The 25,075-nt window shown below is 52.3% G+C and overlaps 2 protein-coding genes across 3 annotated transcripts in view; one reads left to right on the forward strand and one right to left on the reverse strand.

The window, feature by feature from the left end:
• SLC5A10 (solute carrier family 5 member 10) overlaps positions 1 to 25,075 on the reverse strand; it is an 83,978-nt gene that overhangs the window by 18,350 nt on the left and 40,553 nt on the right. For both annotated transcript variants that reach the window (XM_038419092.2, XM_043493574.1), the window contains one exon: positions 181 to 288. In XM_038419092.2, the coding sequence (XP_038275020.2) occupies positions 181 to 288 (108 nt within the window). The remainder of the gene's footprint in view (positions 1 to 180; positions 289 to 25,075) is intronic.
• FAM83G (family with sequence similarity 83 member G) overlaps positions 5,601 to 25,075 on the forward strand; it is a 33,713-nt gene continuing 14,238 nt past the window's right edge. Inside the window, exons 1-2 of the mRNA XM_038419090.2 lie at positions 5,601 to 6,971; positions 22,057 to 22,224. Of these exons, the coding sequence (XP_038275018.1) occupies positions 6,483 to 6,971; positions 22,057 to 22,224 (657 nt within the window). The 5' untranslated portion in view covers positions 5,601 to 6,482. The remainder of the gene's footprint in view (positions 6,972 to 22,056; positions 22,225 to 25,075) is intronic.

Genomic DNA, 25,075 nt, shown 5'->3' on the forward strand with positions numbered 1-25,075 from the left:
CCCCAGTTGTCACATTTTCCGCTTCCTCATCTGGAACCCTCCAGTGGGAAGCCCCAAGGCCGTCAGGTGGTTTTGTTGTTGGCAGAGAGCTCCCTTGGGCATGGCTGGAAAAAGGAAGCAGGCCCACCCCCCACAGGACACACCTGGGCACGCAAGACAGTCAGCATGGCCCGGACTTACCACTGGGCATCAGTTCGACCACCAGCTTGGGGTAAGCGATGTTGGAGCAGCCGACCTCGGACCCGCATACTCGGACGCACTCGTCGGGATCAACACAGCTGACGGTGTCTGCAACGACACAGAGAGAAGCAGTCGACCCCGCCGAGAGCACCCGGCCGCAGAGCCGTTCCAGGCGAAGGGAGCCGCAGCGTGACCAGAGTACAAACCCTTGCCCCAGAAAGGGCTCACACGGGAGCTCCAGCTGCAGGCCTGAGAGCAGAGCTGGGTCCTGACTGCCCACAGAGTGGCTACCGAGCAAGCTTCTGCCACCGACAGGCATCAGCCCTGCCCCAGGGGGATGCCTGCAAAGGCAGGGAAGGTGAAGTGTCATTCCCCAGGATCTGTTTCATCCTGGGCTGCCAACAAAGCTGCCAATCAGTGTTTTGGTAACGGGAACTCTTATCTTTGGGAACTGGACTGAGCCCCACCCCTGCCATAGTAACCTTTGGTTACTACTGGACTGGACTGGATTTGAACCAGAGGCTTAGCAATGAAAGAAAGGCAGGGTGGCCTGGTGGTTAGGGGCACTAGCCTAGGCTCTAGAAGACCTGGGGGTCTCTTCCCTGCTCTGCCCCAGATGTGTGACCATGTACAAGTCGTTTAGCCTCGCTGGGCTTCAGTTTCCCCATCCATACAATGGGGATAATAGCACTGCCCTGCCTCAGAGGGATATGACGAGGATGATTACATGACAGCCTGCGGGGTGCTTAGCTCCTGTGGTAATGGGGGGGGGCAGGAAGCAGATGAGTGTCATCGTTAGAAAAGAGGCAATGGTCTATTAACAGTTTTCTGAGCCGACCTAGTCCCCACCCAGGGCAGAGGGACGGTATCACCGGGACTCTCCTAACCCACTTCAGCATCACTCCATCCGTTCGTTAGAATCAGGACTGGCAGAGTGCGGTGTGATTGCCAGTGTTGTGGAGTTTCAGGCCAGAAGGGACCATCAGATCAGCTAGTCCAACCCCCTGCACATCATGGGCCCCCCGCACCCACAGACTGAACCCACCTGCCAATATTAGACCAAAGGATTACAGCCCCCGAGTGTCCTGACTCAAAATCGTCAGTGCTGGGGCATCAAGCTGGCATTGTGATAATCACTGGAATCGAATCAGTCCCCAGCAGCTCCCATCATGTCTTTGAGGACAGAGGCACAAAGGGCCCAGCACCAGCGTGTGAATTATTTAGGGATTTACATTAGCTTTGAGTCCTTTTTTTATCGTCACTGCAAATCACGGGGCCGGACTGACAGAACGGAAGGAAGGGCATAAATATCAGCGCATCCATCTACAGCTTCGCACCTCTTAATCCTATCATCAAAGGGAGGGAGTAGCCCACACTCATTTCCACCTCTCCTTTATTACCTTCAGCCACTCCCCATATCTAACTCCTTTTAGAGTCACTCCCTGGAACATCAGTGGTGGTTGGATTGGGCCTTTGGATCCAAGGCTCTCCAGCAAACCAGACTGGCAGAGCAGAGACAGGTCTCCATCCTTCCAGCCCATGACTGATCTTTGTACAGACTGTTTAAAGGACTTTTGCAAAAAGGCCATTTCCTCCTCCCCACAACACCCAGCACTTCTTATAGTGACTGGCCCTAAATATTCAGAGAGGGGTAATATGGACAGCCACAGCAGGACTGACCTGTCAGCAGCATAGATGCCCGTTAGAAAGAAGAACAGAATAGGCCAGACTCATCCTGGAGTCCGGTGGGAAAACTGAGCTGAGCAAGCCCTCACGTTTGCAGGTGAGCAGACTCCGAGCCAGATTCTGCAGCTCACAAGCCGTCTGTAGCCAGCAAACCCAGGTTAGGCAGGATAGCATAATGGTTAGAGCTGGGGTTGATCTGGGCATTAGGAAACCTGGAGTTCTAGTCCTGGCTCTGCTGTGTGCTCATGAGCAAGTTGCTGAATTGCTCGTTTCCTCCTCTGTAAAAAGCTGCTTTAATTAATGGTTATGAAGGGCTTAGAGCTCCTTGGATGAACGACAACACTCTAGAAGGGCAAAGTGCTATGTTCGTATTAGTCCAGTACTAGTAATGAAGCAGCCACAACAATAATGCTCTGCCCGCCCACAGCTCCTTTCACCACAGTGAATTGCAAACAGGAGTTAACGAAGCCTCGCCATAGCCCAGGATTTCTCAGATGGGGAATCTCAGGTGCAGGGAGGTGAAGTGACAGGACCGTGGTCAGACAGCACGTCAGTGGCGGAGCTAAGCACAGATCCCAGGCCCCCCGTGTGCTGATGCTTCGCTTTGCGATTTCCAGTTTTGTTTCAGATTAAAAGCTAATGAATAACCAAAATGGCCTGTCCTCTAATTAGCATCACCCCTTACTCCTAACTGCCTCCAGTTTTTCTGGACCCAAGGCTGGTCCCGTTTGTTAGCTCTGTCTGAGTTTGCTGAGCGAGCTGTGCGGTTCTCAAACTTGGCGCGTGGACTCCTGGAGCCAGGGAAGAGAAGACTTCTAGCTCACAGGGAAAAGCAGCCCTGGCTGTCTCTCTCAGCTGTAATCAAAGCAGATGCGGGTAAGCAGGAGGGCGGATTTAAGGGCCCGATCCTGAGGAGTCAGTGATAGAACTCCCATTGACTTCAATGGGGCAGGATCAAGGAGACTATTCAGGGAGAAAAGGAGTACTTGTGGCACCTTAGAGACTAACAAATTTATTTGAGCATAAGCTTTCGTGAGCTACAGCTCACTTCATCAGATGCATTCCTAGCTGTAGCTCACGAAAGCTTATGCTCAAATAAATTTGTTAGTCTCTAAGTTGCCACAAGTCCTCCTTTTCTTTTTGTGAATACACGGCTGCTACACTGAAACCTATTCAGGGAGTGGGATGCGTTATGTCCTCAGGGCTAGACCGTGGCCCAGCTTGTGCGACCCCATACCGAACTAAAGGGGCATTGTCTTCTTCCCTCGGGCTAGCTACGGGCTGCTCCTGGATTTGGGTCAGGGTCATCGATCCCTAGGAGGAAAAAATAAATACTAGCACTACAAATTCCTGAGGCCCAAACTCCTGAGCTGCAGCTGAACAGCACAGACTGACAATTTCCCTTCCCAAACCCAGCAGGGGCGGAGCTCAGCTCAGCCAGCGACGGGTAAAGGCGGCAGCCCAGCGGAAATGGGTGGAGGGTGCCTGATTGCAACACTCATCTGGGCAACACCAGCCATGCGGGTGCCCGCCCTGGCTCTTGGCACGGATTTAACTCGTCCCTACCAAGTAGGTGGCTAATAAAATAATCATCAGAAGTAATTGGTGGATGTAAGAAACATCCCCAAGCAGAGGCGTTCAGAGCTCCAACAAACACTCGAATACAGGATGGTTCCAAACAAGCCACAGCCTGGACCATGGGGCCATTAGAAAGGGGGCAGGTTAGGTCCCACAAAGGGGCAGGCAGTGACTGAAACCAAACATAGGGCCAGAAAGTGGCATAGCTCCACTGACTTCCAACCCAGATCCTTCACTGCAGACACAAAAGCCTGGATGGGCCCCATTCTTGACTATGGGCACCTAAGGGAAGGGGCCCAGCTCTGCACTGGGATGGGCAGATGGCTGTTTTAGTACCCAATGAACAGATTAGCCCATAAAGTGGTGACCTGAACTCCCCAGATGTAGAACTGGGCTCCTCAGTCCAGCTGCCATAGAATATCAGGGTTGGAAGGGACCTCAGGAGGTCATCTAATCCAATCACCTCCTGCTCAAAGCAGGACCAAACCCCAATTTTTGCCCCAGATCCCTAAATGGCCCCCTCAAGGATTGAACTCATAACCCTGGGTTTAGCAGGCCAATGCTCAAACCACTGAGCTATCCCTCCCCCCCAGTCTTAATCTTTCAAACAATCCCCTTTGTGCTGGCTCCAAGTTGCCCCTCCCACCCTGGGAGGGGTACCCTATAAACATCCACAAGGCCACCTCGTTATCCTCCTTCACATCCCTCCTTTGCCATGAAGCCTCCCAGAAACTCTCTAGGCTACTGGTGTGCTTAGACACCCTCTCATTGATTCCTTGTACTCCCCCATCTGTCTGCCTGTGTCCACCTGCTGCCTCTTGTTTTAGAGTGTAAGGGCTTTGGGGCAGCCTATCTTGTTGTGTGTCTGTACCGCGCCTAGCAAAGCATAGTCCTGCTCCACGGCTGGGGCTGCTATGCACTACAGAAATATAAATAACTACCACCATCACCACCAAATGCATCCTGGGTTAACTAACTCCAAAGTACATTCAAGCTTTAAGCTAAGGGCCAGATGCTTTATACGAGCTGGGGATCAGACCACTGGACCATGCACATCTTCTCCTATTGATGCTTCGTTCAAATAGATTCTTCCCCAAGACCGTGTGATCCCATTGTAGGTTTTATGACCTGATGGATCCCTCTTCCCCTTAGCAGTTGGTCCAATAAAAGGCATTATAACATCTACCTCGTGAGCCTTCCAAACTGAAATTTCATACAGACAAAATGAGAAAGTCAGCAATTTTAGTACTAGTGTGCTGGGAGGCTTTTGTATTTTTGTGTCTGATTTTGGAGGGAAGTAATTTTTAAATGAGGTGAAACTTGGGATATACAAGACAAATCAGACTCCTGAAAGGGGTACAGTCGCCTGGAAAGGTTGAGAACCGCTGCCTTAGGGTTGGCTGAACTCAGAGTGAACAGTCTCAAAGGGATTTTGTCACAGTCTATTAACAAAGACTGGGTATTTTTCTTTCTTTCTCCCAGTTGTTCATTTAACTTACTCTCCTGCAGCAAGTTGTAGGAAGCACATGAACTTGTAGCTGCCCTTAGAGGCTGGTTCACGTAAAAAGATAAAAGTCTACTATAGCTACTAGCTACAGGAGGTACTCTCTTAGCTCAGTTGGTAAGGACTCATCCTGTTAGCACTGTTGGCCCTGGGTTCCAATGCTGCCGTCAGAATTGGTAGTACTTGGTACAGCAAGGGTTAACAATTAGAGTCGGTCAGAAAATGGAATGGGGTGGTACCCGCAGAAACCTCTGATTTTTCATAACCACTGAAAACCTTTTGGGCTTGGGGGCTTCGTTTTGTTTTCGTGGCAATTCAAACCCATCCTGTCCTCAAACTCCCCATTTTCCACTCAAATAACCATTTCCAAGGACAGTTTTCAGCATGCTCAGCCAGTCAGGCTAGGCAGCGCTCCAGTAGCTGGTGGTAGTTCGAGGACCACAGCTGGGCACCGTACCAACACACCCAGAGGGCTGACAATCCACAAACCAGGAGTGAGAGCGTGAAAGCCCCAGACAGCCCCTCTCCTTTGCTCATCCAAGCAAGATCCAGGAAGCAGTGCTGGGAGCTGGCAGTGCTGATGAATCAGCTTCCTGTGCTCCTCCTACCTAGGGCTGGCTTTGCAAGCGTGTGTGCTCTGCCGAAGGGGTTAATGACCTAGGCAGATATTGGGAATGTTTGAAGACAGCAGCATGTGATTGCAGGTGGGGCAAGGCGGAGCTATGAATCACTTTTTTTTATTTTTTTTTCCCCCTCTTCTTTTCCCTTCTTGCTGTTACCTGTCCATGTCCACACTGCCTACCAGCAAGAGCCCTGCAAGAATCCAGCTTCTGGCCCCAGGAACCCTGGAGACACTGATCAGGCAGCAACAGGCAGGATTTTGCTGCAGGGAAATAAAACGGCTGATCCCATTTGGAGAACTTCAGATCAAGGGAGAGAGAAATAAAGACAGGAAGAATCGGACAGAGAAACACCCACGGCTGCCGCCTATCTGATTTTCTGGATTTTTTTAAACTGTTATTTTCCTTCGTATTTTATTTTATTCTATTCTATATTCTCATTGTGGGAAAGGGCAGGCGGCGAGAGGGAAGTGGATCTGGTGGTAGAAGATTCCAAGGGATTGTGCCACTATCAAAGCGTCTGTGCATGCGAACGAGTCGCCTGTCGCCTGGCTTGCAGCACTGGAGACCTGGGAGTCAGAGGAAGAATCAGCTTTTCTCTGGTTTTGTCTCACACAGAGGTCGCCTGAGCTGGGCAGAGCTGATGAGTAAATGAGAAACCAAGCCAGCATCTCTTGAGCGGAACTAGCCAAAGAGGCAGGAGATTTGAGGCAGAGTGTGGGAGCACTTTGTGGAGAAGCCAAGCCAGCCGGAGGAAGGAGAGAAGGGACCCGCTGCTGTGTCTAACACAAGAAGGAGAAAAAAAAGCTAATTTATTTAAAAAACAGGAAATAATTAACTTCTTATTTATTGTCAGGGTCTAGCATTCACTGGTGTCACTGGCTCCCTTCTGTGTCTGAGTGTTTGTTGGGGCTATGGCTCTCTCCCAGGTGCAGTGTCTGGATGACAGTCATGTCAACTGGAGATCCAGCGAATCCAAGCCGGAGTTCTTCTATAGCGAGGGGCAGAGACTGGCTTTGGAAGCCCTGGTCTCAAAGGGGCCGGAGGCCTTCTACGAGGTCCTCAAGAAAGAGAGCATCCGGGACTTCCTCTCTGAGCTGGAGCTTAAAAAGATCATGGAGTCACTGGAAACGTACGACCCGGGTTCGGAGTATATCCCACGCCATGGGGCCGGGGACAGCGACGGTGACTGCACCAGCCAAGGGAGTGAGGGAGAGTTGGCGCCCTCCTTGCAATACTGGCCCCAGAGATCCGACCGCTCCATCCCGCAGCTGGACCTGGGCTGGCCCGAGACTGCCGCCTACCGGGGAGTCACCAGGGCCATGGTATACATGCAGCCACCCATCGACGGGCAAGCGCACATCAAGGAGGTGGTCAGGAAGATGATTGTCCAGGCTCAGAAGGTGAGATGCATGCTGATCATTAGAGCACGAGTTAACTCAGCTATCCAGAGCAGGCCAGATCCCAAAGTCCTCCTCAGCCAGGCAACCCTCACCCCAGTGCCCTGCAAGGGAGGTCTGGCTGAATGATGACTGCAGGGGCCAATCCTGTGTATTATCTGTTCTTCCCCATTAAGCTTCACACCCATACTTTTGGCTCAGATTTTGCTGCAGGCGAGAGAAAGAGCTGGAAACCTGATCCAGCTTCCCCTGGAAACAATGGGAATCTTTTCTTTGACTGCCCTAGATCCTTGGCAACCCAGAGGCTGTGGGGATAAGAAAACACAAACTAGTTGAGCTGCTACCTCTCTCCAAGCCCAAAGTATCAGCTTTCCCCTGATAATTATCTCCAGGGCCCCAGGGAACCACATGTGGCTCCACAGAGTATAAGGGTTCAAATTCTGCCCTGGTGTGAACAGGTGAGGGCTGCTGGCATTGCAACAGCTTACGTAAGGGCTGAATCTGGCCCAAGGTCTTCCTGCTAGTCCTAGTCAATTTCATCCTGGTTAACAGATGATGCAAAATTGATTAGTGGTTTGCACAGTCCAGGAAAGTTTGATCAAAAACAATATCTGCCCCGCATAATGACAGGTTTCAGAGTAGCAGCCGTGTTAGTCTGTATTCGCAAAAAGAAAAGGAGTACCCGTGGCACCTTAGAGACTAACAAATTTATTAGAGCATAAGCTTTCGTGAGCTACAGCTCGAGCTGTAGCTCACGAAAGCTTATGCTCTAATAAATTTGTTAGTCTCTAAGGTGCCACGGGTACTCCTTTTCTTTTTGCGAATATCTGCCCCATTTCTGCGGCAGACATTCAGTAAGACCCTCCCCAAGGAAAAGGTCCCACACTTGATTACATCCAGCCTTCGCAAAAATGAAAACAAGCTGCTTTGCTGCATCTTAGCCTGTAATAATGCTCTGATCAGGACCTTGAGATAGACTTAGCCACAATATATTGGTGTAGTTCAGTGAATGGCACATGGAGTAGTCGTGATATGGAGATGGACTGGTCTGGGAAGTGTCTTCACCCAGAGGGAGGGTGATTGGGATGAGGGAAGTGGTGGCGGCAGGTAGAACAGGTATGTTTAAGGAAATGAGGGCTGTGTACGGAGGGCCTCCTGGGACCAGCATGTGAAACGCCCCTCCAAATTAATGCTGGGACTGAGCAGGCGCTGAGCCTTGGTGTCCAATGATGCCACACATGGAGATTCAGGCTCAAAGAGGGGCTCTGCCCCAGCCTGGCTGTGTGACTCCAGGCTAGCCATCAGGCCAACATTTTCAAAGGTGACCTCATACTTCCGCTGCCACCCAGCTTGGGGTGATTGATTTGCATGACTGCGCCGCATCAGGAGCTGTGGGGGCTCAGCCCCTCAGAAAAGTAGGTGTCTCCAGGGGAGCACCCAAAAATCAATGTCCACTTTGACGAGCCTTGGCCTTGATCTGTCCCTGCCTCAGTGTCCCCACTGTCTCCGACCTACCTCACGTTAGCGCTGGGGTGAAAGAGGAGGGCCGTGAGTTGGCACTTTCCTCCAGTATGGAAATTCTTCCACCTGATACTCCTGAAGGCATTCTGCGCCAAAAAATTAAAAATTCTGCAAATTTTGTTTGTCAAATAAATGTGGAGGCTCCAGCATGGCAGAGGGGAGCAGAGACCACTGGCTGCACAGAGGTGGGAGATGACTGTGCAATCCCCCGCCCCAGGGACACGGACTCAGCAGTGAGGCTGCACCCAACCCTGACACAGCGCAAGGACCAGGCCTGCCCCAGAAACACCCCAGGGCCCTGCCCCTCTGCCAGGTGCACCAGGTGTGGGGCAGGCAGGCTCACAGCAAGGAAGGATCCAAGTGTAGAGGGGCTCAGTGTGGGGGGAATCCAGGTGTGGATTGAGAGGGTTCCATGTGGAGCAATCTGGGTGCAGGCTGCTCAGTGGGGAATCTGGGAGTGGGCGGATCTGGATGCACAGAGGCTTGTTGGGGAATTCTGGGTGCAACAATAACGGGACTCTGCAGGGGGGTCAAGGTGAAGGTGGTTGGGGCTCACCAGGGAGGGGTCTGGATGTGGAGGGTTCATTTGGGAACCCAGAAGCTGGGGAGTGGGATGGGGATCCAGGTAAAGCTGGTTGGGGCTCTGTGGGGTGGGGATCCAGATGGCTCATCGGGGTGGTTCAGGTGAAGCAGGTGTGGGGCTCATTGGGCGTAGGGAGGGTGAGGCTTGGCAGAAGCGTGTCAGTATGTGGGGGTCTGGCTGCATGGGGGCTGGGCAGATGGGGGAGCAGCTCCCTGTACAGGGATCCCTCCCCCTGAAGCTAAGGAGTGATGGGTGAAGGAAGCCAGTGGTGGGAGGTTTGCAGAGCTTCCTGCAGCTGGGATAGAAATCTGGAGGTGGGTCTGACACAGCGCTGGATGCCATGTTGGGGAAGAGGAACTCCCATCTCCTCCAGCCCTGCCTGGACTAGCAGCTGAGCCTGGCACAGGGTAGGAGTCACCAGCTGGGTCTTCCCCAGTCCTGCCCTCTGCCCCACAGTGATTTACCTCTCTGCCAGCCTCCTTGGGCACCCGAAACAAACTGCTGGGAAGGGTCGCATGACCACTCTTGTGGTTTCTCTTTGCTTCCCTATCAGAAAGTCATTTTTCTGCAGGGAACCAAAGAAATCTGCAGGGGGCATAAATTCTGCAGGTGCACAGGGGCACAAAATTCCCCCAGGCGTAATCTGAGACGTACACACAGAGCCTTCTCTGCAGGCTGCACCATGTGTGCTGCAGGGACAATTGGGATCATCAGCCACAGAGATCACATCCCTGCATCCTGACATGACCTTGTCCTGAGCATTTGCCTTCTCCCCTGCTTGCTTTTCAGTCAGAAGAGCGAGGCAGGGAGTTTTTCTGATGTTTTAAATCCCAACGGGAACAACAGCCAATCTTCATCCAAATATAAACCACACCGAGTGTCTCCTCAAGGCCCTTGTCGCCAGAGGGCTGTGTATTTGGAAAGGGCGGGTTTCCAGTGGGCCCCGTAGCAGGCAGAGAGCAGGATCTGAGAACACGTTTGGACCAGTTCTGAACGCGGGCTGCCGGGTGTGGCCGGGGCCTTGCTCTCTCCAACGTGCCATGATCAGTCCACGCCGCCAGCCAAAACAGCATCTGAAACCAGTTTAGAGGGGAGCCATCTTTAAACCAGACTGAAAACCTTTCACTCAGGACGTGCTTCTGGTAGCAGAGCAGCTTTGCGTTTGAGTGGGCCTCAGCCTGGCTTGGGATGGGGAGAGAAGGGCGCTTAATTCCCCTCTCAGCCCACTCGGCTGTCGTCGCAGCCAAGCTGGGGTCTCCCAGGGAAGGAAGGGCTGGCTGAAGGAACCCAAAACTGAGGGGAGAATGTTTCTCCCCCCCCCCTTGTACGCTCGGCTCTGAAGGCACAAGCTGGGGCTCCAGGGGGATGATCCAAGAGATGTTTTTGTCCTGTGTCCCTGGTATAAAGCTTTCTGGCCTGGCCCTACATGCTCCCAGAGGTGTTTGGAGCCAAAGCAGCGTTCTGTTCATACGATGCAGGGCTAGACCAAGTCCCTCCGACTTCTACGGCAGCCGACATCCCGGGAGCTGCGGCCGGGGGGTGCGGGAATGCGGATCCCCATGGCTGCCTAATGAACAGCCACAACCCCAGCTTGCGGAGCATGGTCCAGCGTTCTGCAGGGTGCTAGGGCCAGGCGGACGGGTCGACACCTCGGCCATGGGGTGCAGTCGCCTGAGGAGCACCGAACACGAAGCCAGGGAGGGCTTTGAGCCAGCACTCCCCCCTGACGGGCCACGGACTGCGGTCGCCCACCTGCGCCCTGACTCTGTGATGCAGGCGGAGCCCAGCCGGGTGGTGCTCTGCACCTGTTCGATCGCTGCGTGGCAGACCTGGCGGGAGGAGATGGAATACGGGGCGAACGGACACAGACAAAGCATCCCCTCACCGTCAGGGAGAACATCCTGTCTTTGGGCCTGGCCTATAGTCCCTGACCCTGGTTCACACGCTCCCTGCCGGCTCTGCATTCTGGTTGCTTCCCTCTGACTCATCCCACCAGGCAGATGGCCTCTGCATCCCCACTCCCTCCCTGCGGCTGGGCCCCTGGCCCTCCCCTGGCCCAGACCCCTTCATCCGGCTGCTGGAGGCAGCCTGGCTGGTTGGGACGCTGCCACCGCGTTTCATTGACATCATGAGCGCTGGCGCCGCTGCTGTCCAGCCGCCTCCCTGTCGCCATCCCTGTGTGCGTGCGTCGGGATGGACCAAGCGCCTGTCGGGGCCTGGCCATGGCCACCGCTGCCCCGTCCGCACGCTGACCTCCCAGAGGGGGGAAATAAAGAGGCTGCATTGGAGCCTTGCAGCAGCAGGAAGCCCTGCTCCAGACAGAGGAGAGATGCATGCATGGCGTGGAGCAGGATCCTTTCGCAACAGCATACCAATTCAGCGCCTTTCAGATTGATTTAGCTGGGGAGCAACGTTTGTGCAGAGGGGTGGGGAGTGGGAGAGACAGGATGTGTGATCCAGTTGCTCAAGAAGGGCTCAGGAGATTTGGGTTCTGCTCCCAGCAGTGCCACAGATTCCCGGTGCGACCGTGTGCAAGTTACTGCCCCATTGTGCCTCAGTTTCCCAAGCTGATGAGGATAGTCTCCCATGCAGGGGGCATTGTGAGACTCTGTTAATTACCCTCCATGACATGCTTTAAGATCTTAGGGCAGAAGGTGCTCTAAAAGGAATGGGGATTATTAGGAGTTTACAAGTAGCCGGATTTCTCTGGTCATTCCATTGGTTATACCACTCAAGAGAGTATGAGCCAGATCCTGACCTGGTGTAAAGGGGTGTAGCAGCCCCATCAGCTGTGGAGCAGGCTTGCAGTTGCTATCCCTGCAAAGTTAGCCAGGTCAGACCTTCTCTCTGCCATACCCACAGTTGCCGCTTTCTAGCTGTAGAGGTTTTCTTCTTACTGCCTTTAGATCATCTGGGTCAGCCCATGATGAAATGGAAAAAAGTGCTACAAGGCATTTTACCTACATCATCTGGAATTTCCTATTACATCCAACGTGACTGCCAACAGCTTGTTGCTTCATGTTCTGGGTGGGCATTGCCCTGCGTCTGGCTCTGAAGCAGCTGGCACAGCTGCCTTTCTTTCCCTGGCTTAGGATAGTGATCCTTCATGCAGACTCAGCACTGAGCCCTGATCCCAGCCGCAATTTGGAGGCTGAGCACATTTGGCCCATTCAGAACTAAAAAGAAAAAGAAAGAAAAATCCCAACACCAAAGCAAAATGCCGGGGCTGCTAGTTGTGTACATAAGAGCAAAGTTCTGGCACACACGCCAGCACAGCCATCAGCTTAGTTTGCATGCTCCATGGGAAGCCAGGAGGACATACACCCCTTCCACTGGGTTTTTATTACTTAGCAAATTCTCCTTTGGCGGAGGGGGAAGCAGCTCGTTTTCTCAACATAAACTCCAGCTATTTTGACTACAGCTTCTCAGAGCTTGTTCAGGGCTACGTGCATCTGTCTGTGCTGATTCAGTCTGACGAGGGGGATGCATGCCCAACGGGTGCTAAGTGCAGGCAGGGCAGTGTTATCCAGTGCAGTGGCTCTCAACCTTTCCAGACTACTGTACCCTTTCAGGTGTCTGATTTATCTTGCATACCCCCGAAGTTTCACCTCACTTAAAAACTACTTGCTTATAAACTCAGACATAAAAATACAAAATGTGTCCCAGCGCACTATTACTGAAAAATTGCTGGCTTTCCTATTTTTACCGCATAATTATAAAATAAATCAATGAGAATATAAATATTGTACTTACATTTCAGTGTATAGTATATAGGGCAGTATAAACAAGTCATTGTCTGTATGAAATTGTAGTTTGTACTGACTTCACTAGTGCTTTTTGTGTAGCCTGTTGTAAAACTAGGCAAATATCTAGAGGAGTTGATGTACCCTCTGGAAGACCTCTGTGTACCCCCAGGAGTACACATACCCCTGGTTGAGAACCGCTGGCCTAGTGGTTATGGGACAGGATGGGAGTCAGGACTAAATCCTACAAACACAAAGTTAAGCCCTCATGTAGGTATCTGCAGGATCGGGGCCTACATGGCTAAACATTTTGCTGAGTTTAGGGACTAAATGTAGTTTTGGGACATAGTTGGAATGGTAAAAGGAGAGAAAGTGGTTATGGATATGGAGGCAGGAGTCCTGAGCTCTGTTCCTGTCTCTGGGTGGCAGTATATCCTAGTGATTAAAGCAAAGGAAGGAATGCAGAACCCCGATTCTATTCCCAGCTCTTCCAGTGACTTGGTGAATGACCTCGCTATGCCTCAGTGTTCCCTATCTGTACAATGGGGATAATATAGACATGAGACAAAGAGGCACTATTCAGATTAGTTTTAGGGCAGGACTCAGGTTCAAGAACACACCAGGATTAAAGCAGACCTGAGTTTTGACATGGCATTGAAATCTCACGGACTATTCTCATGAGATTCTGACCCCAACCAGCTGAAAACCTCACCGGCTCAAGAGTACTCCCATCTCAAATGAGGGAATTCTCAAGCAATCAGTTGTTTTCACCAGACTTTGGCTCCAGCGGAGCTGAAATCAGAACATATCGAAAATACTGGCCTGGAACAAAACTGTAGAAAGTGTTCTCTGAATCTGCCCTCAGAGTTTGCATTAGAGATTCCAGGTCTGGTTCACCTCTAGTATAATCAACCTTATCTACCTGCTAAGGAAGTTGTGAGGTTCAATTAAATTACTGTTTGCAAAATGTTTCATGAGACACCGATGAAAGGTACCAGAAAAGGGACAGAGACTATTAATATTAGTCATCCCACTTATAGCTTTCCCAACACATTATTTCTCTAATTGTCTGCTTACTCTGGGCTGATAATATATGCTCATTAAACAAACAGGCAGCAGGCCCAAACGTTGGTCTTTGATGATGCAGAAAGTAGGTTAATAAGAATTCCAATTTCCCCTATAAAAAAATGATCCCACAGTTCACATGTTGATCAAAGCACCCTGAAATGATTCTGACCTCCCTTGTGCTTCCTAGATGGGCATGGGTTTTGTACGTCGCACAGCAACGTCCTTAGATGGACTGTGAGCTGGAGACCTAGATAAACACCCCATTGTTTCTCAATACCTGATCCATCCAAAAATGCTGCACGGCTGCATGTTCTAAATACCTCGCCAACGAGTTGGGATTGAGGGAAGACAATGGAGCCAGTTGGAATCTGCTATGGAGTGGAGACTGTCTGGGCTTGGATCTAGGGCTCTCCTCCACTTGGATTTTTTTTTTTTACCTAGCTGAAAGCATTTCAGTGGGGGGAATTGTCTTGACGACACACCGGCGAAGAGAGGGGAAAGTCACTGTGTGCAAAGGGTCCGATTCCCCACTGCCTTGTATCCAGCATAATGCTTTTATACTGTCAAATGCTCCAAAGTCAGAAAGGCAACAGTGACCAGTCCCTTTGCAGGGGAGTAACTGATTATCCGAGTTACAAGGGGAAGGATTTCAGATGAAGTCTTTTTTCTCCAGAGCCGGGGAAACAGCCAGTGCTGTGTGCGGGCACTCCCACGCCTTGGGAAGGGCTGTAATCAGCATAGAGCGCTGGCCTCCTGCTTCCTCTAGCACACAGGACTTCATTCTTTGCAGATTAAATCCTGCAGCTGAATTTTTGCCCTTCTCATACTGATATCAGCAGGTTCCTGCAGGTGGACCTGTGAGCAGGGTTTGACCCTGTGCTTTTGAACTCCCACAGGAATGGGGGATGAAAATGATTTGTTATTAGGCCACCTCGCCCACCCCCTGCTGACACCCAATTGCGATCACGGTCCTCATGTGCAATCTGTCTTGCAGCAGGGTCTAGAGATCCAAACTGAGCGTCAGCCCTGCCTTGCGCTTGGCTATGTTGTGCAAACACACAGCAAGAGACAATCCCTGCCTGAAGAGCTCACAAGCTAAATGGACAAGAGCACACAAGGGGAAACTGAGGCACAGGGCAGGGCCATGATTTGCCCACGGTTCAACCACACATCCACGGCAGAAATAGAACTTGTCCAGTCAAGACTGGGTGTCCTTTCTGGATGATGTGCGTCAACTAAGCGCACGTTACTGGGTGCAATACAGGGGTACCCAAGGTGATTTTTCATGACCTGTGAGAGAGAGGTCAGCCCAGATGATCTCCTGGTCCCTCCTGGCCTTGAACACTATGGAGCCAGGTCTCCCGAGACCTGGTTCGCTGCCGTAGCCGCTGGACCCCAGTTGTTCCCTACAGCCCATTGTCTAGGGCTTTGCTCAGCCTAGTGTTCTAGATCTCTTGGGATTCCCATGGGAGGCTAGCCCACATGCCAATTGATTTCACTGGCCGGATGGTTCCCTGCTATTTGTGGCAGGGCAGTGAGCAAACCTGGACAAGGCAAACTGGCCAGAACGTGCTGAGGGGTTTGGGTTTTTTCACTGGGAAGCCCACAGTTGCTTTGCTGCAGTGCTGTCTCTCAACTTTGCTCTGCAGAGAGAGAAATGCCTCCTTTCAGATTCCTGTCAGGGAACTTTGCCTTCAGAAACAAGCAGCCAATGCAAAGAGGAGATAGGACAGAGCTTCCTTCGGGGCTGGAAATACCATCTACCTTGCAACATCAAGACCCCAGGACACATGCTGCCTGGAGGCACCCATCACAACTCCACTGTCTGTGGCCAGCAGTCACTAGAAGGGACTTGCATCATATAGGGTTTGTGGGTTTGTTTCTTGTTGATTTTATTTGTAAAGGCGATTCCCACCTTACAGATTCTGTATGTGATTATTCCTTGGCACTCACTTCGTTCTTTTCATTTTCAAAGTCCTTTGCAGCTAACCCTCAGAGGCTAAGTATTAGCATCCCCATTTTCTAGGGTCTCAGGTTCCATGTGGAGGAAGTGAAACAGAGAGGCTAAGGCCCATATCCTCATATCTCACTCCCAGGGGTTAGGTGCCTAAAGAGACTTGTCCAAAGGCACAAGGGGAAATTGGTGTCAGAGCTGGGCTCAAGACACAGGAGGTTCTGGCTCCAGATCGTGCTGGAGTAACGCAGGACTGGGAATTTTCCAGGGCCCAACTCTGGCCTCATTTACAGTATGCATTTCGATTAACTGGGATGGAGCCACTCCTGATTCACACCGCTATCAGTGAAAGGAAAACCAGGGCCTCTCTGTTCTAATTGTGGCTCTGACATTGAGGCACCTTCCAGCCTTCAGTGAGCTGTTCACAGCCTGATATTTATAAGTCCATGTACCCCACAGAAGTCAACAGGAGCTAGGAGGGCTCCGTATCCTTGCAAATCAGGCAGTCAACCCTTCTGCCTCGGTTTCCCCATCTGTAAAATGGGAGTGATCATAGCGCCATGCCCAGCACATGGGACGTGGGCGGATTCATCCACTGTTGCTCGTAAAGGGCTTTGAATCTTGCTAAGGGCCAGGTAAATGAGAAGGGAGAACACATTTGTAAATGATTCTTTTTGATGTCTACAATAAAAGACCCAGTGTAACATTTCCCTTCTCGCAGCAACTCCTGGTAGCCAACGGGACAATGAGGGGTAGGCATGCACCCTAACGTCTCCTTGAAATGAGTGAACCACCCAGATTCCTTTCCTTCTGGGAGCTCTGTTCCAACTCTCCTTGCTCCTGAAGGCAAAGTTTCCCAGCAGGAATGTGAAAGCAGGTGTCTAAAGAGCCCTGTGATGTCCCTGCTTGGGACGCAAAGTACAGCCAGGGAGCTGCAGCCAAGCTCGGAGCCTCTGAGTAAGCAGCAAGCAAACAAACAAATCAGCAGGCCCAAATCACTGTTTCGGGTGCCAGGTTGGCTCGGTCTGCCTTTGCAATGTTCTCTCGGTCACGCACCTTTATCACCATAGGGCAGCCATGGGCAGCTCCCCCAGCAAAGCCACAGTGCCCCCACCACCCCGAGCTGCTGCAGTGCAAACAGCCGTGAGCATGCAAGCCCAGGGCCTGGAGATTCGGGGTTCTGTGGAACAATGGGCCGGAGGCAGATTTCCAGGGTGGCTTTTTCAAACCTGCTCAGGATTGGCCTCTTTCTGCTCCCACTGCAGGCAGTGGCAAAGCTCCCACTGGACAAAGTGGGAGCAGCAGATATAGGCCAATGCTGAGCTCCTTTGAAAATCTCTCCCTCCAATGTCTCCTTGAGTTACACTTAAAATGCTCCTACACCCAACAGCCTTACAGTGAATTCAGATGACTTGGCAGGGGCAGGAGGTGCAAGCCAACATAGGACCAGAGGATAGGAAAGGACCAGTCCCTTGCTATCACAGGCAACCCCAGCATCGCATCCCATTCATAAAACAGAACAAACTCCACCTGGGAGTGCAGTCTAGATAATATAACCAGGATGTGGAAATCAGGTCATGCTGTACACTGCAGTCACTTAAGCTTTCCCTGCCTCGGTTTCCTAATCTATACATTGATGACAATCAAACTTCCCCGCCTGCCAGAGGTGCTGTGATGCTAAATTAATTAAATTAATTATGCTGCTTTGAGAGCCTTGGATGAAAGGTGCAATATAAGTGCCAAGCATAATTCTGATTCTACTGCACCTGTATGAGGAAAACATTCCAGGGATTCTCCTCGTATCAACATGTGTGTCTGGGTTTGGTGCACAGATAACGTACTCCCATCACAGCCAACTTTCACTGTCCAGCTCAAATGATAATCTCCCATCAGAGCCTCACACTTCATTCGGAGTGGGGGGAACCACGGTACGCCCAGCAACTCCATTCTCCTCCTACAAGCAGTTACCAAAGCCAGAGAGCAAAGCGTTGCAAGTGATGAACCAGATCAGGAGCCAGCCAATTCACACCTCAGCACCTCTGTGCGGCCTCCTGACCCAGAGCAGCTGCAGGAGAATTCCCAAGCGTGCCAGGCAAGGCAGTGAATGGATTCCCAGTTTTAGCTTGCACCTCAGCACAATGGAGGTGGAGCATCAGCTGTTTGGCATGTGATTGACATGTGTGCCACCTACAAGAGCTCTGGGAAAGAATGGCCTCTCTCCATGCAGCGTGCAAAGCCTCATGGGAAACTCAGGCTCCAAAATCTCCGAGCCTCAAAATAAATGATGGGGTATTCAGCAGACAAGGGACAACACATCAGCTAGTATGTTTAGAGGGCGAGAGGAAACTTTCCCCAGAGCACCTACTGCAGGGTTCTGCACACCTCCTGGGGTGGCCCTCTCAGAGGCTGGGTACTGGACTAACGGACATGGGTCTGACCAGGGTTCCTATCCCCGCTCGGCATTTCCGCATTGGCGGGCTGTTGAACAGACCCCTGATGGCTTTAGGCTGTGTTTTCCCCTCGCTCTGGGTGTCACTTGACTAACCCCCTGCAGCTCCAACTGCTATTCTGCCCAGCTCAACCCTCAGATCAGTCGCTGCTGGAGGGGGCGAATTCCCAGACAGACACAGGGTAAGATTTTGCACCACGCCAACTCGCAGCTCCGGGAGAAGGAGGGCAAATGTGTCAGTAAGCCCCCATTGTGTGCCCTGCCAAGCCTCCAGGGGATGGAGCAAATGCCCAAGCGCTACTGAGGCTGGCGGCTGATCCAAGGTACGGCAACCCTGCAGGATTAGGAGCTACAAACACCCACCCCTCAAACACACACCTTGCTTGCACCACGGCTCATGAGATGGGCACAGGGATGCCCTGTGTGACGCCTGCAGAGGGAATTCTCCCCAGCCCAGCTGCAGGGCTTTGCCAGCCCGCAGGGGCCACGGCAGGTGTGCGGCTCTCCTCTGGACAGCTCAAGCGAAGCTCCACCGAGTGCTGCTTTGCGGTTGAAAAAGACCCTGCGAAAGGAGGCGTTTAAAGAGCCAGGTAACTTTGCTGCTGCGGAGGGCAAAGCACAGTCAGGGAGCTGCAGCAGCTGAGCTCCGCGGCACTGAACAAACAAATCGGCAGGCCCGGCTCACTGTCTGTCTCACCGGGTTTGCTCGCTCTGCCCTTGCACCTCAGGACTGAACACAACAGGGCCAGGGCCAGCACAATAGCCAGCTTCTCAGCTCTAATGGCAGGACTAGAGCCCCAAAGATGACGGCCCATGGCTATTGACACAGTAACGCTGCACACGCAATACAGGCCTACAGCATCGCCCCCTACCGCTCAATCCTGCCACAGCAACCTGCCATGGCTCCTTACTGGCCCCCCAAAATAACAGCTCATGCCATGGCTGGATTATGGCACACGTCCCCGTGGTGGGGAACCGCACCCAGAGGTGGCTTTGGCTTCCATCCTCCCGGTTTCTGTTTGAACCAGCAGGGAGTCAGCTCCCCCTCACTGGATCTTTTGAAGTGAGCAGTAGCCCACGAAAGCTTATGCTCAAATAAATTTGTTAGTCTCTAAGGTGCCACAAGTACTCCTTTTCTTTTTGCGGATACAGACTAACACAGCTGCTACTCTGACAGCTGTGTTTGTTTGCACATAGGGAATGGCATCCTAACCAGCACAGTGGGTCATATAAACAAAACAGGACAGGCAGCAAGACGCGACACAGCCAGCCATGACATGCTGTAGTTAGGCAGCCCGGTTGAAGGGACATACACGTATTTCCATCCAACAAAGGAACAGTTGGTTCTACCCAGTGTATATTTCCCAGTGAGCCAAACTGCACAAATTCTCCTCAATCATGGCACCTGATTAAACAGAGCAGCCAGGCGTGATCCCTTGTAACTATGACAAACTGCCAGCGACTTTCAAGCAACATTGCCGGCCTGCAGCCGAGCCAGTTTTTAAAAGGAAGGAAATGTCACTGCAGGTCTTACGTCTGGCCCCAAGTCTGCGGTTCCCAACCTTTTCTCTGCGTCAGCACACACTGATACCTTTAAATATTTTGAGGCACGTCACCATATTGTCTCCAAATCAACTCACCCTCTTATTGCCTCGGTTTAAGCTGTTTACCGCCCTTGCGATTCATAGTCTGGACAATAAAACTAATCATGTTAGAGTCCAGCTCTGACACTAATCAAAATACAAGTGAAGGGTTTTTGGTTCTCATATGTAGTTTTTCAAAAAATTCCGCAGCACACCTGTGGGGAAACGCTGCCCTAAGTCATCCGGGCAATGTTTGTGGCTTTACGGTCAGGTTTACCTGCTCCCCTCCTCCCTGCTGCAGAGCGAAAGATGCACCTAAACCAAAGGGGGAAGCCGTGAAACTGGCAGTCTACAAAGAGGCACACTGTAGCTGAGGGCTGGTCTGACATGAATAATTAACACATGTAGGCCTCGTTTCGTGGAGGATAGCATTCGGGAGCAATACTTTGAGCTCTGACATCCTTCGGGTATGGGAATCTTGGGTGTTTCTGGGAGCAGCAAGAGGTAAGGCATTTGCAGATTAGGGCTGCCAACTTTCTGACTGCAGAAAACCGAACACCCTAGCCCCGCCCCCGCCCCACCCTTGCCCCAAGGCCCCTCCCTCTGTCACTCACTCTCCTCCACCCTCGCTCATTTTCACTGGGCTGGGGCAGGGGGTTGGCATGCAGGAGGGAGTGAGGGCTCCGGCTGGGGTCCAGGCTCTGGGGTGGGGGGTACAGGAGGGGGCTCAGAGTGTGGGAGGGGGCTCAGGACTGGGGCAGGGAGTTGGGGCGTGAGAGGGAGTTCGGGGTGCAGGCTCCGGGTGGCATTTACCTCAGGTAGACAGGAGAATGGAGTTGTAGCGTGGGGATTTTCAAGGAGTGCTTCCTCCACGGGCTCTTCTGACCAGCAGTGGGGAAACGGGGGGTGCATTCAGCTCAAGCAGTAGACGCTTGTGTTTTTGGAGCTAAAGGATCCAGGTTCTAGGCCCAGCTTCTCAGAGAGGGGGATAATATATCTTGGTGTCTCCATTCTGCAAAGCGTGTGTGAAGGCTGCCATGTTGGCCAACATACCAGGGCCTTCCGGTGCTCAAAGCATGAGCTGCTACAGTTTGAGCTAAAGAGCCAAGGCTCAATAGCTGGCAGCTGTAACTGACCCATATCCTCTGTGTATTAGTGGGGGGGGGGGACCCAACAAGTGTCCCAGGGCTCCGTTCACAGCAGGAGGCTGAATTTTCAAGGCACAGTATGAGTTTGCAGAGCTGAGTAAGGTCCAGCTCTCATAGAGACATGCCCTCAGGGGTAATTTCCATTGACTTCTAGGAGACTGCTTCCCTGGATAAAGGCCACTGCAAGATCAGGGCCCTGAGCTGGTGGGGGTGTGTGTGAGTGTGAGTGTGAGTGTGAGAGAGAGAGAGAGATGTGAGTTCGTGCTACTGGTGCTAGTCTTGGGACCTGCTCTGAGTGCAGCTCCCTGCCAGGGAAATACAGGGTCCTCACCAGGTGAGACCCATTTGTTTGTATCCTCGGCAGATCACAAGATCTTGGCAGTTAAATTTGCATCACCCTGACGTCCGTCTTGCTATGCTTCCAACTTCAGCTCCAACGTACGCTGAGCATGCGCTACATCCCAGTCCACTAGAGTTGGCGACTGATGTTGGATCTTATTTGAACACGGGGGTTGCTGGCTTCCTGACGGTACCATGCAAAATTCTACATAGTGGGTGTCAATCCAGACGCAGATAAAATCATGTAGGAACTGCCTTGGTGGGGAAAGTAGCGCGGTAAATCAGAGGGACACCTCACTCCCTTAGAGGGCTAGAAACACTTGGATGGCACCAGTATAACCACCACACTGAGGACTAGTAAACATTGCATAGGGCTGGTCTTGCCCCAGGGATCAGGGAAGGCAGGAACTGTCTTTTTGTTCTGTGTTTGTACAGCGCCTAGCACAATGGGGACCTGGGACACGACTGGGGGGCATGGATCCTGTAATAAGTAAGTTTCAGAGTAGCAGCCGTGTTAGTCTGTATTCGCAAAAAAGAAAAGGAGTACTTGTGGCACCTTAGAGACTAATTAAGTAATAATAATGGCAGTCCCTGACTTGAGGCGGAACAGCAGGGGTCATCAGTGAAGCTACTCATGGCACTCTAGCCTGTGTATATCATTTGAACTCACTCTCTCCTGCCCCTTCCCCTCCCTCCACAGGTCGTGGCTGTGGTCATGGACATGTTCACGGATGTCGACATCTTCAAGGACCTCCTGGATGCAGGCTTCAAGCGGAAAGTCGGCATCTACATCATTGTGGATGAGACCAACGTGAAATACTTCCTTCAGATGTGCGAGCGAGCACAGATGCACGCCGGGCACCTGAAGGTAAGAGGGGCACAGGGGGCATGGCACCATGCAGTGGGTGGCTATAGGCAAGCAGGATTAGTCAACCGGAAGCTAGGATAGAAAACTCGAGCTTGATTCTGCCCTGGTGTCCTTGGTGACCTCCGTGCACAGCGAATGCATGAAAAGGGATGTCACACACGAGCCCGGCTGGGTGACGACGCACAGTGCCAGGTGTGGGAGAACCAGGCCCACTGCACTGGCATCCTCAAGGCAATGGCACTTGAATTGCAGCCGCGTGCAGCATTAAGACTAGCGAGTGCCCTGGCCAGCACATTTCTCTCATGCCCACAGGATGACAACCTGAAATGGAGGGCTGCCTGCCACTCGGGATGCCACAGCTGGGCCCACAGCTGGCTAAACAAAGGGAGCTCAGTGGCAGGGGAGACCATTCCAGCTGGTATTGTCACCTCGTTTACAAGCGACGGCACTCACGCTGCCTGTAATTATCGTTTCAAAGGCCGAAGAGCCGATGGTGCCATGAGTCGTTGCAACGTCTCCTGGTTCGTTCTCAGAGCTCTGCCTTGACTCAGGAGGGGACAGAAAGAGGCCAGCTAGGCACGTGATCCCCACAAGTATGCCTGAGGCCCAGCTTTCCTTCTAGGCACAAATGGGGTGCAGATCTCCAGCAAGACCCCTGCTAGCCCCTCCGGGCACCACCGGGGGAAGGGAGTGTTTGTATAAAATGAAGGGGAGTGCTGGCTAAGCCAGGCAGTGGGGCATAGTGGCTAGGGTTCTGCACTTAGAATCAGGCATCCTTGACACTAGTCCCAACTCTTCCCCTGGGCAAGTCACCTCCCAGCAAAGTGCCTCAGTTTCCCCAGCTGTAAAATGGGGATAACGATGCTGCCTTCCTTCGCAGAGTGCTGAGAGATCACCTGCTCAGAGCTAGTGAGTTATTCTATCAGTGCCCCCAGCCCCTGCTCTCATTTCGGTTTCAGAGCATCCTCAAAGCAGGCGGCAGCAGTCGAGTTAAATCAGTGCTAGTTTCTCCCGGAGACAAGGCCTAAGCTGATGTCCAGGCCTACGCCATCCAGCGAAGCGTGGCTGGCAGCCAGCTCAGAGCCAGGCCTGGAGTGAAATACAAAGAGGTTGGAGTGGAGGGAAGGAGCGGGACAGATTGGCTGATGCCTGGGCCAGGATGCCATCACATAGGGCTTCAATCCGTGCCTTCGCCCTGGCATGCAGGCCCTTGAGTGGACCTGTCTGGGAAATGGTGGGGCACATTTGGCGGGGCACAAATACAAATTAATAATGGTGCCCAGTGAGGCCCAAACCACAGCAACCCACCCACCCAGCTGTGTCTGCCGCTGGGAAAGGGGATGTTTGGAAGGCCAGGGTCCATTGGCCGGCTGTCTCCTCAGGGCACAGGCATCTCTGAGGCATGGGGGAGGCTATCAGTATCGGTAGCACATGTAAGACCCGGAGACTGCTGGAGGAGATGGGAAAGGCCTGGGGCACGATGGAGAAGTTAGCAAGGAGCATTGGCCCTGAAGGCGTAATCCAGCCCCATGTCCCCACTGCACGCAGGCCAAAGAACCGATCTGGGTGCAGGTGAAATGCACAGCGGGGAAGGGAAGGGCTAAGAATCCTCCCCCAAGGTCCTGGAGCTGCCTCTGCAGCCCCCCAGCCCAGCCATTGCGCAAGGGGAAGATCTGTGGAGTCTCCGGCCCCGCATGCCTGGTCCTGCCCAGCCAGGCTCTCTGGCCGCCAGGTCGATAGCTCTGTGGCAAGCCTATGGGACGATTGGGTCTATCGCCTTCAGGCAACCCTGCAGCCAGGGGAAGAGAAGAGACTGTTGAAAACAACAAGCAAGGCTTTCCCATTCCAGGGCCTCCACACCCTGCAACAACAAGGAAGCGGGATGGGGGAGATACACACACACACCCCCGCAGGGTCTCCTGCGAGCTGCCAACAATGTGTTGGTCATTCCCATTAATGGCAGGCAGGGCCAGATGGCAGCAGAACATCTGCTGGCTTCAACCACGGTGATGTCAAACACCCAGCCCAACACGACACCCATGGAGAGAGAGTAACAACAGAAGGAATCTGCCAGCACAGGCTGTGTTCACACTCGGGCAGGGAGCAACTTGGCTTTGATGTCCCTGTCCTCCTGTCCCCTTATTTTAACAGGAGAGACACGTATTGTAACCAGGCCCTAGCAACAGGATCTCATGGCTGCCTCTGTGCTAAATACATCTGCCACACCAGGCCCGACAGGGCTCGAATGCAGACCCTCCCGACACAAGCTCCTGCCACTTGAGCTAACAGAGAATTATCACGCCGGTGGGGTTTTTCTATTGACTAATAACATGTAGGATCAAGCCCCACAACTAGGCAGAGCAAAGTATTACAGAGACTAAACTATTTTGCGCCACACGCAGAGAACAGGGAAGATCAAAGTGTGCCTGTGTCCAAGGCCCATGCAGTGGCTCAAATGGATTATGGGAGATATACCCACACGTCCGTTGTCTAAGCGTTGCACTGCCATGTCCATTTACATTGTGGGGGGCGGGGATCAGGTTCTCCTGGCTGGACAGCACCACGAATGTCTGCGATACAGAAATAAAAAACTGGGTATAGGGCATCACCATGGGTTTGGTGCTCTCAAGCTAGTCCTTCAGCTGGCATTTCACCTGCTCCCACAATATCAAGCACTATTTAGCAGCCTCTGTTCTGGAAAACATCCAAGAATGTTCCAGGTCAGGGATCTGTGTACTTTGGCAAGTTGTGTGAGAAAGTTCCCAGTAGTGCTACTGCCAGAGATCTGGACCATGCTAGCCAGTGTTATCAAGTCTCACTGGTTGCATAAGCCCATCAGCCAGGGCAGGCA

This window comes from Dermochelys coriacea, chromosome 10 (assembly GCF_009764565.3).
Source record: "Dermochelys coriacea isolate rDerCor1 chromosome 10, rDerCor1.pri.v4, whole genome shotgun sequence".
Classification (NCBI taxonomy): domain Eukaryota; kingdom Metazoa; phylum Chordata; order Testudines; family Dermochelyidae; genus Dermochelys; species Dermochelys coriacea.